Below are 17,478 nucleotides of genomic sequence, written 5' to 3' on the forward strand. Positions count from 1 at the left end.
ACTGGGGGTCAGCCTGACTACAGCGCTCTACAGGAATAAGCAGGTCATCACTATAGAAAAGATCAAGCCAGCCAGTGTGGCCGAGAGGTAATCTAGCATATGGAAATGTTCTCTCTCTCACACACACACACACACACACACACACACACACACACACACACACACACACACAGCATGTGCATGATGAATTCTCAAGGGTAATGAAAGTCATATTCATCCGTCTGTGTGTGTGTGTGTGTGTGTGTGTGTGTGTGTGTGTGTGTGTGTGTGTGTGTGTGTGTGTGTGTGTGTGTGTGTGTGTGTGTGTTGAAGGTGTGGAGCACTGCATGTAGGGGATATTCTCCTTTCCATTGATGGCACGAACACAGAGCACTGCACCTTAATGGAGGCACATCAGCTGCTGGCCACCAGCACAGACATTACCAAACTGGAAATCCTCCCAGCCCACCAGGACCCAGGTGACTTTCTCTCTCTCTGTCTTCCTCTTATTCTATCTCTCTGCATTTCTCTTTATCTCTCTCTCTCTCTCTCACTCTCTTCATCTCTCCATCATTTTCACTCACTCATGCACGCTCTCTCTATCTCCCTATCTCGCTCTCTCTGACTCACACACCCCCTTTCTCTCTCTCTTTCTCTCTCTCTCTCTCTCTCTCTCTCTCTCTCTCCTTATCTCACTTCCCCTCTGTGTGTGTGTGTGTGTGTGTGTGTGTGTGTGTGTGTGTTTGTAAATTCGGCTTTTCAGCTGAAAGGAGGGAAAAAAAAGAAAAAACCCAACAGGTCCAAATCCTCGGCCGTATCCCACCCAGCTAAAATAACAGTCAGTCAGTGATGCATCTCCGTGAAGCAGAATGACCCAAGCAATGTCACAAACCATCAGCTCAAAACACCACTTCTGAGTTCATGCATACAATTACTCTCTCGCTTTTACATAACCCAACACCGTATGCACATGCGGTCGGTTCAAACATGTCCGTTAATGTGGCTCCTGCTTTTTCCATGCATGTTGGTGGTGACCTTTGCTCGTGCGGCAGCTCCCGCTCTGATTGGCCGGGACTGGACGCTGGCTGTGGGGCAGCCACGGATGGCTGCACGCAGCGTTGGGTTTGTGTCGGATGGCAGGAGGCTGTGTTTTTGCATGTGCTCTGAGTCACTGACAATTTGATGAGGGCTGAGGGCGAGCGTTCCCCTCTCCTCCGGACACACGTGTGGCCATCGTCGTCTCACAGGCCACATTTCGCCGGGCCGTGCACGCGGGCGACTTCGCCTGGCATCACAAGCCTCGACTTCCTTCGCTCTTCGCCCTCCGAGGGTAGACGCAGAGCACAGCGGCGTGTTGTGACAGAGAAAGTGAGAGCGAGGGAAAAAGAGGGGGATAAAGAGAGAGAAGAGGAGGAGAGAACACACTCATCCTTATGCTGCAGATGCCCTCATTTGAGAGTATATTCTTGATATTCTCTCTGTGAATCGACTCCTGTTGTGCCACTTCGGTGGTCTATCTTCCTGCCTATGGCCTTCTAAGTTCCATGCGATAAATCTGCTTATTTTCAAAAAAATTTTTTTTTTTTCCAACATATCTTTTTTTTTCACAAAAAAGAGGTTGAAGGAACAGAGGTACTACAGTTGGGTTGCCTCTACATAACACAAATCAAAAAATGACCATAGACAGCTCAGCTCCGTGGTCACGCACGCTATGTAAAACATGTAAGTCTGCATGCTGAGAATATTCCCAAACCAGCAGAATGGCAGAACACTGAGCAATGATGTATCACTAATCCAGTGCAAACACAACAATCATAATAATAAGCAGAAGCATTCTACTATAGACAAAGCACATGCCCATCACGCAACATGTTCCTCATTCTCATGTTCCTATTCTCATGAGCCTCGTATGGATAGACAGATATAGATAGATATATAAGGGGATCCTATATATCTTTTATATGGGGTTTGATGGTATACAGTAGGGCTACCATTAGCACACTAAACACACACTAGCAGATGTGCGGTATGACATAGCATGTGAGTGTATATGGGGGTTTTGGGGTTTGCTCAGTGAGAGAGAGCTGAGACTGTTCAGTGCAGCAGCCGTTTTGTGTGGCGTGTGAGCGTGTCTCTGCTGGGGGAGAGGCATCTCACGCTGCCCCTCTCAGCCCAGCTGGGGCCTTCTGCCAACACACACACACACACACACACACACACACACACACAGTCTTCTGCCGTCCTTCTCTTCTCTCTGGGTCTCTGCAGAGGTGTCAGAGTTCCCTCTGCTGTTGGCATCTCATGGTGGGATTCAAACAGTCACAGAGCACTGTTAATGTAATACCTTGGCATGACCTAAAAACATTCCTCTCAGGAAGAAATGATAAATATAGGCAAATGCAGGCAAGCCATTTGACCCTGAGACATGTCAAATCAGTTTTTTTTGTTTAACACTTGTTCTTTATATTAGTATTTCAAATGAATCAATAAATTAATTAGTATATTATACAGAATGGAACCTCATTTTTTTGTACAACCCATTTCACAGGTAGTGAAAGCTCAATTTTCTGTGCTATCGGAATCAGATGTTTGTGCTAAGTGCTATCCGAATAGGATATTTGAGACAACAGAAACGGCCATCATTTAACACCTATCTAACACAATGTGACGTCAATGTGGGTGTTGGTGAGTACCCAGCAGTGCTAAAAGGCTATGCAGTTGACGTAATGCTGGAATTGACCCAACATGTCAAGGCAGACACTTTGCACCTGATGTGTCTCGTTAAAGCACTAATTTCAGTGATGAGGGGAGGAGCCCCAACTAACCCCTCCGATTACTCAGCTGTGGTGCAGATGAAGTCGTTAGCTGCAAGCCAATCCAGTTAAGCCCCTAAACAGTGTCATGTCCACACTCTAGAGGTGACTTTTCAAAAAATGCCTGCTCCGCTCTCAGCTTTTTGGAAGCTCTTCAGTAAACGTAAGAGCAGGTTTTGGGAGTGCAGGATTTTTTTGTGAGACAAATCACTTCCCTTTGTCATTTCAGCCTAAATTCTTTAAATCAAGAGAGAAACAAGTTTGACAGGATTCACTATTGTAGTGTCCACAGTGCATGGCAGAACATGGCACTCATAGTTAGTCCAGGACAGCTTAAAACAACAATGTTACATTCACATGAAACATGCATGACAGGAGGCAGGGAACACATTGTAGCCTCACAGATAAATGCTTCAACAGGATCTTTTTAGCAGCTGATTTAGTGTGTGTGTGTGTTTGTGTGTGTGTGTGTGTGTGTGTGTGTGTGTGTGTGTGTGTGTGTGTGTGTGTGTGTGTGTACACATATGCTCATGTCTGTGTTTTCCCTCTGCTTGGCCCAGTGCGAGTGCAGAAGAGTGGTCAGCGCCAGTGGGACCCCAGCGTGAGTTATCTGCAGCCAGGCCACCAGACGGCGCATGGCAAAGCCACCACAGCCCCCTGGACTGTCCAGGGCAGCCACGGAACGACGGGTCCGCCGCACAGCCACCTGGCCCCCTCTGACCACTGCAGGAGTGAGTACATTCTCTCTTAAGTGAACACACACACACACGTACGTACATACATACATACATGTTCATGTCTGTGTCTTCCCTCTGTGAGGGCATTATGTATAGGGCATGTATATATAGGCATGTATATAGGGTGTGTATAGGGTAAAGTAAGGCTTCGTGATTAGTGATGCTCATTGTTCTGTGAGGGGATTTGTGACGATGGATACATGTGTGTGAGCTAGAGAGAGAACAAACAGTAAAGCTGGATTCCCAATTTAGCTCATTTGCCTCTCAGGGGGTTCAAATGTTATGATTCATATAAATACTGGAGGAAATCAGCAAAAAATAGATCCTGTTATGTCCTCATGCTGTATGCTGTATAATTGGAAGGTCAAGTTATTGTGTGTATTGATCTGGACCGATGTTATCCTCATTATGAGCATATCTGGACGTGTAAGGGAGTGGACAGAAAGAGAGCGTAAGACAGAGAGAGGGTGGAACTCCTCACCACATGTGTCTGAACACCACAATCTTTGTAAAATATTGGGGGAAGCATGGCGGCTTTGGGGAAGTTGAGGAAGCACAATCACTGTTGTCTGGTTATGTCACTGGTTATGTGGAGGACACCTCTGCTTTTCTGGGCTGATAAACACTCTTGATGTCTTCCAAGTTCCTCTGTTTGGTGTAGTGTGTTTACTTGTGCTTGTGAGTCTAATGCTTAGGCTGTGTGTGTGTGTATTTGTTTCTGTGTGTGTGTGTATGCACGTGTACGTGTTTGTTTGTATGCATGTCAGTACAAATGACCTCAGTGATGAATGTGTTTTGATGTTATGCTTCCAGCTAGAAAACATATCAACGGTCAGCCAGGTCTCAGTTCATATCAAACACTAGACAGTTTGTGTGTGTGGGCTTTAAAAGCGTACAGTACACAGAAGGTGAATGTTAGGAGTTTGTAACTATGTCTCTAGCTTATTGAAAGGTCTCAACCTTTGGACATGGACTAATCTAAGTGAGGAAAATATTACTGTCATTGAAAAAACATAGATTTGTCTTTATCACTGTTTTGTGACTGTCACTAAAGATGAAACCTTTCTGACAAGGTTTCTAATGTACATTTAGTTTGATACGGATTCAGGAAGTGGCAGTGACAACACACAATATGCATGGCGTATGAAATTATTTCAGCTGAGCTGTTGTATGTCATATCAGAGGATTGAGAAGAACATATGTGTGTATGAAGTGTACTGTATCTGAAGTGTAATGTAAAGTATTTACATAAACTATAAGGTATCTTAAGCTCAACCTCTCTCCTGTAGCCCTGCCACCCAACAGCTACTCCCCCTCCTCAACAAACACTTCTGGCTACCACAGCCAGAACAGCAGCGCTCCGACTACATATCCCAGCAGCACCCAGCCTCAATATCCCAGCAACACCTATCCCTCTAGCCCCCGGAGTACCGTGACCAAGAGGAGGCAACGAAGGAAGGACCACAAGAGCTCACGTGAGGAGATTTGTCTAGCTCATGCCTCTACATGCACCTGGCTACAGCTTCACGAGTCACTGCTCCTGTTCATTCTCAGACAAAGATAAAAGATTTTGTCTAATTGAAGAGTCTGCATGGCCTTTTGACCTTTTGCCTTTTGTAACAGTTCAACAGACCCCTCTACAGACTATAAACTCTGTAAAGGGACCTTTCTACATGAATGATTAAACATAAAGAAGTTCATAAAGAACCTTCTCTGAAAGGAGCTGAGAGCAGTGTAGGACTTTTAATCATGTAAAATATTCTTATGTAAACACAAGTGAGGAACCTAAAGGCAGCATGCTTGAACTTGTTTCACGCTAAGTTGGATTTAGTGGGTTGGGTAGCTCTTTTAAAAAGATATCATGAATGTTCTCAAAATACCAAGTGGGGGAAGGACACACAAATGCTGATAACCCTTTAGCCTACTAGTGCACAGTATTTATGGTCAAAGTAGTTCTAAAAACGACAATATCAATCCAAGGTTTGGGTTATGACCGAATTTTGGCTATGACCAAAACTCATCATGTGATATGTGTGTCTATATGTGTTTACGGTGCTGTTAACCATTAACTGTGCATCATAAATGTAAAAGTGAGCTATGATGCTAAAGTTCCACCAGGGCATTAATGGTCTGTGCCTTGCAGTGTCTCTGACCTCTAGTACGGTGGCCCCTGGGGGACATGTGGTGCACATGGAGACCAGTGAGGTGATCCTGAGAGGAGACCCCCTGACTGGGTTCGGCATCCAGCTACAGGGGGGTGTGTTCGCCACCGAAACCCTCTCAGCCCCAGCCTGCATCCGCTTCATAGAGCCGGACAGTCCCGCCGAGAAGTAAGGCCACCATCCTCACATAGACATGTGCTCAGACATACACACATTCAGATATCTCTCTCACACACACACACACACACACACACACACACACACACTGACATGAACACGTGGACAATTGGGTACACACACATAATGCACTCACATGCACAGTCTGTGCACACATAAATCACTACTGTTAATGTGAGAGTCTCTAATGACCCAGAGTGGCTGCTGTGGGTTTGGGCGCTTTATCATCCACAACCCACTGGTTGCTGAGGCCGCCCTCTGGGGCAGCAAACGGCACGGTATTGATTGGAGAGGACGCAGTCACAGGCAGTTAGTGGTTATTGATTAGGGAGAACATGATAAGGGCCCATTAGTGTACACACCCACACACAAGCCCAGACTCACCACTAGAGGCTATTCTTCAGCCCTGTCCACTGAGATTAATGCCTGGGTCAGTGGAGGGCGCCCGTTTGGCATGTGTGTGTGCGTGCGCGCATGTGTGTGCATGCACACTTCCTTGTAAAAGTACATACACTTTAAGTTGAGCATTGCAGACAGAAACGCATACACACATCCTAAATAAACACACATAATAAACACACGTTGTCAGCGCTGTCTTTTGCAGCCCTGATCACCACACATGTAGGATGAAGGACTTGGCAGTGCTGATCAGAGTACATTGGGCGTGATTGAGGCCCAGCACAGTGACTTTCCCCCAGAGTCAGCCAGACTGAAGACGCAGGCACTGATTAATGCATACTGATGCGCTCACCTCACGTCAGCATCTGTGTGTGTGTGTGTGTGTGTGTGTAGGTCTGCACACGTGTGTTTCCTGTGGAGACAGTGATGAAGACGAGCACAAACAAAACATAGGTGTCATCAAGGCACCTATGGTTGTGTGTGTTTGTGTTTTTAGATAGCATCAATGAAAAAAGCATTTTGATGTGTCTGCTTCCAGCAAGAAAACATATCAACGGTCAACAAGGTTTCAGTTGATGTCAAACACTAGTGTGTGTGTGTGTGTGTGAGTGGGTGTGTGGGTGGGTGTGTGGGTGGGTGTGGGTGTGTTTGCAGAATTCAGCACACTGGTTTGGCAGAAAGAATGTTTCTCTCCCTAGTCTACGTTTGTGTGTCAAACTTGTTGCCCTGTGCTATACTTGTAGATGTGGAGTAATCCAGGTAGGAGACAGACTGCTCTCTATCAACGGAATCCCCACAGAGGACGGGACTCTGGAGGAGGCCAATCAGCTGCTCCGGGACACGGCGCTAGCCAATAAGGTCACTCTGGAAATCGAATTTGATGTTGCTGGTAAGCAATATGGGCTAGGCTTAGACAGGTTGTCACTGTGGCATTCTCTTAACCCTTACATGTTGATTTTTGTTGACTAACATTAAAGGTGAAGGTTGACCCTCAAAGCACATCACATCAGTAACAGGGCAAGCTGAACGCTCCAACCAGGTCATTACAGGTCCACAGTCACAGCTTAACTCCAAATGACTCACTAACTGAAGCAGAGGCCAAACATGGAGGTGATGGTTGTTTGCTTGAGCAGCTACACTCCCTGTAGGCAAAAATGATTTTTAATGTGTCTGGACTTTCGGGACTTATTGCATCAAAACGCTGTAATATATCATTGTCCGAAAATAAATACATTCCTTTGCAACTTGGTGAGCATGGATGAAGGAGCTGTCACAAACGATGATGTTTTTGATACTCATTAGACAAGAGACAAAAATACTAAAAAGATAGATGGTATATTATGATAGACAGAAAAACACATTCTCAAGCTTGATTGAAAGCCTTGTCCATAGATGAATGCTTTTTGGCCTTGTGCTATCTACAGAAATTTTGTCTGTCATCATAGTTGTCTTTTTTACACGTCTTATTTTCGGAGTTGAGCGCACCTGTTTTTTCAACAAGTACAGTATGTCATTACTTTTTTCAGCCCTTAATTAAAGGTGTCCAACAAATCCACGGCAGGACACTGCTGCTTTATACACTCGCAAACAGTTTCACATGTTGGAACCAAATGACAGTAGATCGCCAGCACAGCATAGATGATTATACAGAGGGTTTTTCATAACGTTGACACTGTTTCTGTGCTATAGAATCGGTGGTACCAAGCAGTGGCACATTCCATGTGAAGCTTCCCAAGAGACGTGGTGTAGAGCTGGGTATCACCATCAGCAGTAAGTCACAGCTTTATTCCTGAGCTTCCTGTATTCCTGTATCTCTTGCTACTCTAGCATTGGGGAAAAGAGAAAGATAATATACTCGTACTCTTTGGGGTTCCCTGCATAATGTTTGTTTCTTTGCTGTTATAGTAAGCAAAAAGCCTGGACAACCTCTGGTCATTTCTGAAATCAAGCGAGGAAGCATTGCCCATAGGTATGTTGCTAATAGGGCAATTAATTGATTAATCGATTAGTCGTTAACTATTTTGATGATCGGTTTGTGTAATCTTTTTGTGTTTAAAGGGAAATACATCAATATTCTCGAATTATAGCATCTTAAACTTGAATATTTTCAGCTTTACCTGCTCCTCTATGACAGTGCACTAACTATCTTTGGTGTGTGAACAAAACAAGGCATTTGAAAAAATAATCTTGGGGCTTTGGGAAACTGATCAACATTTTGCCACCATTTTCTGGCATTTTATCGATGAAACAACTAATCAATTAATCGAAAAAAAATAATCGGCAGATTAATAGATTATGAAAATAATCGTTAGTTGCTAATACGTTTAGCACTATACTGTATTTCTCAGTTCTGAAACCATTGAAAGTCATATTTAATCATTTACATATTGTCTTTAACAAAATATTCAGTAAGGTCAGATGAGCTGCTATTTGCTTTAAAATAATGTTTACGGTGAATGTCTCCTTGACAATTTAAACAGTTTGTATTCTGTATAAGTTTAATTGTAATCAAATCTGATCTATTTGTAGCTAATTTTGAGATGTTCAACTGTATTCATCTCTTAACATTTTCTTCCTGCTCAGGACGGGTACTCTGGAGCCGGGTGACCGGCTTCTGGCCATAGATAATGTTCGTCTGGAAAACTGTGGGATAGAGGAGGCCATGAAAGTCCTCCAGCAGGCTGAAGACATGGTCAAACTCTGGATACAGAAAGATGAGGACAACACAGGTGAGTGCGTGTGCGTGTGTATGTGTGTGTCTGCGTGCGTGTGTGGGTGCGCGTGCACACGTACATTCATGCATATGTGCTGAGTGTGAGGCTGTGTGGTGTCTAAAGTAATTAGGTTTGTTGATGAATCCACCTTGTGTGTGGTGTGGTGTTTTTCAGAGGAGTTGGAGATGTCTGACTCCATCATGTACACCGTGGAACTGAAGCGCTATGGTGGCCCACTGGGCATCACCATCTCGGGCACTGAGGAGCCCTTTGACCCCATCCTCATCTCCAGCCTCACCCGCAATGGCCTGGCGCAAAGGTCAGAACAGGACACACACACACACACACACACACGAAATCCACTCACAGATGCACAGCACACAATCTGTACAAGACATTCACACACTTTGCCTAAAGCAGACAGTAACAACTACATGCATGATTCATTTTAAAAGCATGTCAGATATACAAGCTAACCTATTATGAGGGTAGAAATAAGGACAGACTGTATATTTGGTTCCACATGTATAGGCTGTTCTCATTCATCATCTGTGTTGACCACGACGCCCCCCTCAGAACTGGATAGGTCTAGTCAACACATGTAATGTGTTGTGGAAAAAGAATCATCTGCCCTTTGATTGCACAACATACAACAACATTGCTTTTATTCTACTCTTGTGACATCTAGTGGTCTTTCTGAATGTCTGTCTGAGTCTTTGCTGTCACTGCAGAAGCCGTTTCGAAAAACATTACTGTCACAGGAAGTCAGGACATCCTGTAAGAATGCTTATGTAGACATATAGACTTGGTTAAGCTTCACTGATTCATTGCTTAAGTAATCATGTCAGCATAACAAATGACATCCTGATGTTACTGTATGTTAATCAGAAACCTTGTATGATTAGAATGGGTATGCCCAGCATTCTTAAGCTTTCTGGTCCACATATCTTTACACAGAGAGAAAGCTGTGTCATTCAGAGAGGGCCGTGGCATGAACGCAGTCATGCGGGCGTTTATGTGCTTTTGCTAATGTTTAATCCCTGGGAACTGAATGTCACTCTGTCATCAGAGGACCGCACGCCACAATTGTCCATCTGTGTTCCAAACTCTGTGTAGGCAGTGCAGACCGGAGCCTCTGCATTCTTAATCTGCCATTGCCTGTGTTAAGAATTCAGTCGGTGGTCCATTGTGTTGCCAACTCATACAGATTCAGCTCGTGTTTTCCTTCCTCCAAGTGCTTGTCATTTGAAATTATGAAGTATCCGTGTTAAGCACAGAGATTAAACTCATAATCAGACAGAATTCCCTCCTTCATAAAGAGAGCATTACAGTTGTGCAGTGAATGCTAACCCACCCAGCTTGTAAGTTAAAGCTGACAGCCTGCACTGTAAACTCATTATATGCTTCAAAATATGTCACGAGAGAGATTTTTATGACAGAACAAAAAGTCAATAGCTTTATCAATGTCCATAGTTATAGACCACCTAACTTTGTATACTCTACATGTCCTATATGTTTTTGTCCATATGTGTGTACACAGGACGGGAGCCCTGCATGTAGGGGACCGGATTCTGGCCATCAACAATGTGAGCCTGAAGGGGAAGCCACTGAGTGAGGCCATTCAGCTGCTGCAGACGGCCGGAGAGGCGGTCACCCTCAAGATCAAGAAGAGAGCTCAACGTGAGTCCCCCCACCACCAGACACAATGGCCTCTTTCCGCTGACCCCACGATGTTACGGGGGGAATCAAGCGTGTGATGGACATTTTTTTTTTATATTCGAGAGACCACATTCTTTTATACACAATAATGATCCAAAATGGATCGTTTGTGTTGGCACACTGAATTGATTCAATTGACCTTTCATTCAGTGAGCAAAAGTCGAATGCACTTCTCTCTTCATAGACAGAAGGAATTGTGTCCATGGAATAGTGGACGGCATTTATTCCTTTCTGGCATGAATCTGTTAACAATACACTATGGCCATTCGGTACCATAGAATACTCCGTTTGTCCACACAATGGCTCTACTATAATAATGAGGGTGTAATGAGATTGGAGGTATGATGTATGTGTCCCTGTGTGTATGTGAATCTGGCAAGATGGTGGTCACTCCCTGTGCTTCTCTCTACCTGTGCGTGTTTGTCGTTGCAGATGTCAGTGGACTGAGTGACACAGAGGACGACCAGTCGGAGAGAGCGGCTACCCTCCCGGAGCTCAACCCCTTAAACATTGCTGGCCTGGACTCCGTGCTGGAGTCCTGGAACAGCTCGGGCATCGACCCCGGATATGACCGCCAGGGTGAGACAGAACCCACGGGACAGGACCGAACTCTGGCTTCAGTCCCTCCAGAGAAGTGTAGCATTCAGATGCATCTCACTTGAACTACCTGAACTATGTGCAACCATACACGAGGGGCTTAGTCTCACTGAGGCCTTTATATCAGTATAGGCTCTCTGTGTTGGGGCACATTATCTAGCACATGCTGATGAGTGTTGTCCTCTTATGGTTATTTCCGTTTTGATCCAATTGGGAACACTTTCCACATGATGGATTTACACTACTATTTCTTAGTATAATTATTCTCAAGGATATTCCTTGAGACAGATCTACTGCTGAGTGGCAAGTCAGACGGTTTCATTTAGCAACTAAGAGGATTGCTCTCTTAATTAGGTGAAGCAGTGGTTTTGACTAGCTCAGCTCTAGAGATCACTGTAGTTGAACTGCATTGTAAGTTAATTTCCTAATGTCCTTGTTAGTGGTCAACATCACAACTGAGTGCTATATTGGTCAGCTCCTGATCAGTAACTGGTGTGTACAGGGACGGAACCTTGAGTTTGGCTATTATTTGTACAGTAGTTATTTTGCTTTCTTGACAAGCTATGGTTTTGGTCATGTTCTGTGTTCCATCTCATAGGAGTTAATCCTGATTTACCTGGATAAAGCTGCAAGCTTAGTTTACCCATCAGAAACTTAATCTGTGAACTGAACCACAGTCGGTGTGTTATAGTCCTGTGTTCCCTCTGCCAGGTACATATATACACAGGACAGCCGACTTGACCCTCCACCCTCACGAGTGGAGACGCAGCAAACACAGAAGCCCACTGCGCTCCTCCGCCCGCACACACCACCCTCCAGCGTACGATGGGAGGTTAGATGAAGACGAGTGGAGCAAACACTTAGGGTGAGTGTGTGTGTGTGTGTGTATCCAAGTGTGTGTATTACGTGTGTGCTCACTATTGTCAGTGCCATTTGATCCTTATCAGTGGCGTTGACAATAAGATTTACAGGTGGATAGGGTAGATATATACATAAGGATTAGTGCAGACTAAAAATGACTATGTATGTGTACAGTATGTATGTAGGGTGAGTATGTATGTGTGTCTATCCATGTGTGTGTTATATGTGTGTGGTCATTATTTTCAGTGCCATTTGATCCTTACCAGTGGCGTTGGCAATAAGATTTACAGGAGCATAGGGTAGACAGAGACACAAGGATTAGTGCAGAACTAGTCAAAATGAGCGCTCACACCTGCATATCAAATTCCTACCCAAAGTCACGCCCAGATGATGCACACTGCATTCTCATCATAATCATCATCATCATAATTGGTGAAATATTTGGCCTCAAAATAAGGGTCTCACTGTAGAGTACTCTTACCACTGGCCTCAATGCCAATGTATGATGCCTTCTTTACTAAATCAAAATCAAATGTTGCATATGCAGATGAGTGTGCCCTTCCATCATTGCTAATTCTGACTGAATGCTGGTATCTGTTGCACTTTATATAGGCAATGGCTTGCACAGTTTATCAGAACACATAAATGATTTTCACACCTTGTAAATGCACTCTTGCCAGAATAAATAAGTTTGTTTATAATGGTATGTAAAGACACCCTTACCAGAATAAATATGCTTGTTTACAATGGTGATGTTATAGTGAGGATAATAGCTTGTAGCCTATAGCAGTCTGTGTATACTGGGGAAAGGTTGTGGAGCTCCAGAGACACTCTCTATCCACTGGTTCTGACGAGAGCACACCACTGACTCTGACTAGTCTAGTTTCTGTTTCATTGGTTTTTGCTCTCTGAAATCAAGTACATAGTCCAGCATGTGTACAACATTCTTACAATGTGAATAGGTCTTTGAAGTGTGTGTCTATTTTGTCGATACTCTGCTATTGCATGTTGGCAATGCTCTTTCCTGGCTTCTCTGTTGCACTAGTGAATTGGTGGTTTAGCCAAATCTAAGACCCCGTCCACACGGAGACACTTTCTTATTGAAATGTGAAATTAAACCCTTAGTTAATGCAAGACCAAGTTCACATTAGTCAGTATAATTCAAGATACTGTCCTTTTGCAAATATTACATTACATTACATTTAGCAGACACCTCTTGACCAAAGTGACTTACATATGTCAGCAACTTTCAGGCTACTGCACGCTAGCCCAGCTCCTTAACCACTACACTACTACCGCCCATTCAAATATGAATGAAGAGCGCTAAAAAGAGTCTCGTTGATTAAACGGACCTCTTTATGTGCTCTTGCTGCTTTGTATTTCAGCACAGACACACAGTTATTACAATGAATAAATTCACTTGGTGGGGGGGTCCCCCCATTAATTTACATTTTCACCAGATTAGAACAGCGGTCAAAACCAGCCCTCTTGACTAATCAGTCACTTAGTCATGCAGTGCTACCCCACTGACCAGAAGCCAGAAGGAGGGATCTCTCTCGTTTGTTCTTCTTCCCTCTTCCACCTCCATTCTATCTGTGCTTCTTTTTGTCTTTCTTCTCAGGTACTTTCTCTCTCATCTGCCTTACTAATCTCCTGAGGGGTCCAGCTGCTGCTGCTGCTGCTGCTGCTGCACACACTTGCCTCTCTGTAGTGTCTTATTCCGTCCGTCCTGTCTGTCCATCCTCCAGTGTCGTCCAGAACCCCCTGCTCTCTCTGTTTGTCTGTGTGTGCTGTGTGTGTAGTATACCGTCTGTGTGTCTCTCTCTCTCTCTCTCTCTCTCTCTCTATCTCTATCTCTATCTCTATCTCTGCTGAGACTGCGTATTGTGCTCTTGAGGGGTGGGGGTGGTGGATAGTGGGGGCTGAATGGAAGAGACTACATTTCCCTGGCTGCTTTGCGGCTCTTGAGGGGCCGCTCACCTGTTCTGGTTCCTGCCTTGACACAGATCCCTCAGTCCCGTGCGTCGCCGTGGTAACAGTGAAAATCAGGAGAGTTTCTGGTCGCAAGCGTTACAGGATCTGGAGACGTGCGGGCAGTCAGGGATCCTGAGAGAGCTGGAGGTACACTTGTGTACACATGTATTCTTGGATGCGCACACACACATGAACACAGGCTTAACATAAATCACGAATCGCTCATATACTCATAGCAAGGTGCGCTTGTCTTGGGTGAGTGATGACGTTTATACTAAGCAATGGTGTTATTTCCAGGCTTCCATGATGTCTGGCAGCAGCCTGAGTCTGGGAACAGATGACACCTGTCTGTCACATGACCGCCTTCAGTCGCGCAAGGTCGCTCCGCCAAAGCCCAAGAGAAGCTCCTGGGCGGGCGTCGTGGAGAAAGAGGATCTGAAAGAGATGACCTCGGCCTCGCCTCTAGAACTGCTGAAGGTGACCGTTGTAACGTACGTTTTCTTAGTTTCATATCTGCCATGTGTGTTCAGATCAGGAAAGCCGTTTCCTCTTGTCTGTGACCCCAGGTGATCCTACAGAGAGACCCAGAGATGCGTGATTTTGGCTTCAGTGTGTCAGATGGTCTGCTGGAGAAAGGCGTGTACGTCAACATGATCCGACCTGATGGTCCTGCCCACCAGGCGGGCCTGCAGCCTTACGACCGCATCCTACAGGTGATTCCTGGAGACTTCTTACCTAGACTTAGCCTAGCCTCAACAGCCACTGTTTATCTTACCATCTCCTTACCATGCATCAACACATTGCATTTGAGGATGTAATAAAAATGACTTTAGTATAACAACTACCCATAAAACACACACCTTAAATGAAAAATATTTCACACTGTTGCTTAAAGAGATATTCTCATAGAGGGGATATATTTAAATTAGCCAATCAGTGTCAAATCAGTGAATCCCATGAACACTACCTCACAACAATTTGGCATAAATACCACTAGGGGGAGCCAGATTCCAGATGACCTTCTAAAGTGCAGGTCAACTGGCCTCATGATTCACTCTTGCGACCGTTGCTCAGTGGAGACGGTGGATGCTGGTACAGTAGCCATGATGAAGTGGCCATTATGAAACAGATGGTCTCACTGAGTCAGGCACAGCAGTCGTGATGGTCTCTACCTTACCAAGCTGTTACTAAAGGTCTGTTAGAGCTGCTCTGTGGTAGCAGCTAAAGCCCTCTTCTCCTCTTTCTGGTCTTTATCTTTCCTTCTCTCTCCTGTCTGTCTGTCTGTCTGTCTGTCTGCAGGTAAACCATGCACGCACGCGGGACTTTGACTGCTGCCTGGCTGTGCCTCTCATCAGTGAGGCTGGTGAGCAGCTCAACCTTGTCATAAGCAGGAACCCCCTCACTCAGGCACATGTTTGGCCACCTCAGGACTCTGAGGACCCCTCAGGCCCAGCAGCACTCTACCCCCAGCACAGGCCCAATGCTGTGCAGCTCTGAGGGCCTGGGAGCGATTTCCACAAGTTCACACACACACACTCCACTCTACACACCCCACCTGCCCCCTCACATACCATGGCAGCTGACTGGACCTGATCTGGCTTTGAGCCGATCTGATACGGATGGGTCCTGACCGGTCCTGCAAGGGCTCGATTAGGGCAGGTCTAATTCACAATTAGCTGCTTTAACCGTGCCAAAGTCCAGGATAAATCCATGGGACCGCTAAAAGCTAAAGTAGTTCACAAGAGTTGAGCACACAGGACTTCTCACCACGGTCACCATGTTCTTTTCTTTTTGTTCTGTATTTGTTTTGAAGTCATTCCCTCACTTGTTTTTACACAACCTGTAATGCACACCATTTTCCTTTACTTGTTCTTACACATCCTGTAACGTACACAGTTTCCCTTAAGTTTTTCACACGGCACTGCACCCCCCCCATCTTGCTCATGTCACTCTCCTTTCTCGTTGCCACCCCTCACTCTCAGCACACTCACCCACGCTTTAGCACACACGCTTTAACACACACACTTTAGCCCCATTCAAATCTATGTCTAGAAGTCTAGAATGCTTACATAACTGGTCTGAGCCTGTACGTGAGATTATGACTGTCATATATGTCCCTGATTCCCCAGGGAAGTTGTACGGCACAGAGGTTGTTTTTAATGCTTTTAACAAGTCATTTTTCTTTTTAATATGATGAAGTGTTTTAACTGTGAGAGCTGGGCACGTAGCCCTGCCACAGTGCCAGAGTGTGAGAGGCTGTAGAGTCAAGCAGAGCAGCTCCTTCTCCATTCCAGCTTTCCTGCTCCCAGATAGTAATGCCATCCATTATTCATGCCCTGGTTCTATATTGTGTACAGTGGATGCCGTGCATTTGTACATGTGATATTAAATATGGATCGTCTGCACAGTATTTTTACTTGTCCTCCCCCCAGTGTCCAACAGTAATGACCATGATGTCAGGAGAGGGGAGGGGGGGTTGAGAGACTCTGTCTGCCTGTAAAATGTGATTTTATTCTTTTAAAAATGGATTTGCTTCCTTTCTATACAAAAAAAATAAAACAGTCACCAAATGTTTTGTTGATCTGAATTCCTTGTTTCCTGGCGTGTTAAGGGTGTTACATAAAGAAGTAAGATTGATGTGGGAGTTTGTGGGAATTCAGGAACTCATGGTCGCACACATGGGCACATGCATGCACACTCACACACACAAGCACACAATCAGCCCTTGTTCAACACAGTGCAGGCATCCTCCTACACCAGGGCGATGTTCTGAGAGATTGGATGAGGTTTGGAGTTTGCTGAAAGTGTCGGTACACCAGTGGTCATCAGAGACCACCTGCCACATCCACATTATGTGGCTTATAGGAGTCCTCTCTTCGCCATTTCTGGGAGGTGCACTGTGAAAATGCACCAGAAAAGTGATCTTTGAACTTTAAACCCCCCTCCCCCTTGTCTCATCTAAACACACACTTATTTCTGCTATACACATGTCCTACTGCCGTACTGAAAAGTAAAGATTAAAAAACAAGTAAAACACAATCACACATCAAAATGTATAAGAGTCTATTTGGTCAGTTAAAAAAACACATCTGGGGGCAATGTGGTGCAACAGGCTACAGCGCCCATACCATGTATGGGTCCAAGTGCCCACGGGGACCCAGGTTCAAATCCGACCTGTGGTTATGTCCCGTTGCCACCCCATCTCTCTCACTCCTTCCTGTCACTCTTCACTGTCCTATCCGAATAAAGGCAAAAAAAAAAAAATATATATATATATATATATATATATATATATACTTAAAAAAAAAAAAAAAAAAAACACATCTGAGAACAGTTGGGTTTTGGA

General features: G+C 44.9%; 1 protein-coding gene across 5 annotated transcripts in view; it reads left to right on the plus strand.

The window, feature by feature from the left end:
* The window catches only part of grip2a (glutamate receptor interacting protein 2a), a 34,835-nt gene extending 18,156 nt beyond the window's left edge, over positions 1-16,679 (plus strand). For 2 of the 5 annotated variants that reach the window (XM_042085900.1, XM_042085901.1), the window contains exons 8-24: positions 1-87; positions 313-458; positions 3,353-3,523; positions 4,819-5,004; positions 5,673-5,859; positions 7,011-7,156; positions 7,957-8,037; positions 8,173-8,236; positions 8,851-8,996; positions 9,156-9,300; positions 10,522-10,661; positions 11,133-11,279; positions 12,009-12,162; positions 14,165-14,279; positions 14,430-14,609; positions 14,699-14,845; positions 15,432-16,679. The exon at positions 1-87 is cut by the window's left edge and continues 61 nt beyond it. In XM_042085900.1, the coding sequence (XP_041941834.1) occupies positions 1-87; positions 313-458; positions 3,353-3,523; positions 4,819-5,004; positions 5,673-5,859; positions 7,011-7,156; positions 7,957-8,037; positions 8,173-8,236; positions 8,851-8,996; positions 9,156-9,300; positions 10,522-10,661; positions 11,133-11,279; positions 12,009-12,162; positions 14,165-14,279; positions 14,430-14,609; positions 14,699-14,845; positions 15,432-15,629 (2,440 nt within the window). In that variant the 3' untranslated portion in view covers positions 15,630-16,679. Of the gene's footprint in view, positions 88-312; positions 459-3,352; positions 3,524-4,818; positions 5,005-5,672; positions 5,860-7,010; positions 7,157-7,956; positions 8,038-8,172; positions 8,237-8,850; positions 8,997-9,155; positions 9,301-10,521; positions 10,662-11,132; positions 11,280-12,008; positions 12,163-13,779; positions 14,280-14,429; positions 14,610-14,698; positions 14,846-15,431 lie in introns of those variants that run through there. The other 3 variants (XM_042085902.1, XM_042085903.1, XM_042085904.1) reach the window with 2 other exon arrangements.
* The last annotated feature ends 799 nt before the right edge of the window (positions 16,680-17,478 follow it).

Source organism: Alosa sapidissima, chromosome 3 (assembly GCF_018492685.1).
Source record: "Alosa sapidissima isolate fAloSap1 chromosome 3, fAloSap1.pri, whole genome shotgun sequence".
NCBI lineage: Eukaryota > Metazoa > Chordata > Actinopteri > Clupeiformes > Clupeidae > Alosa > Alosa sapidissima.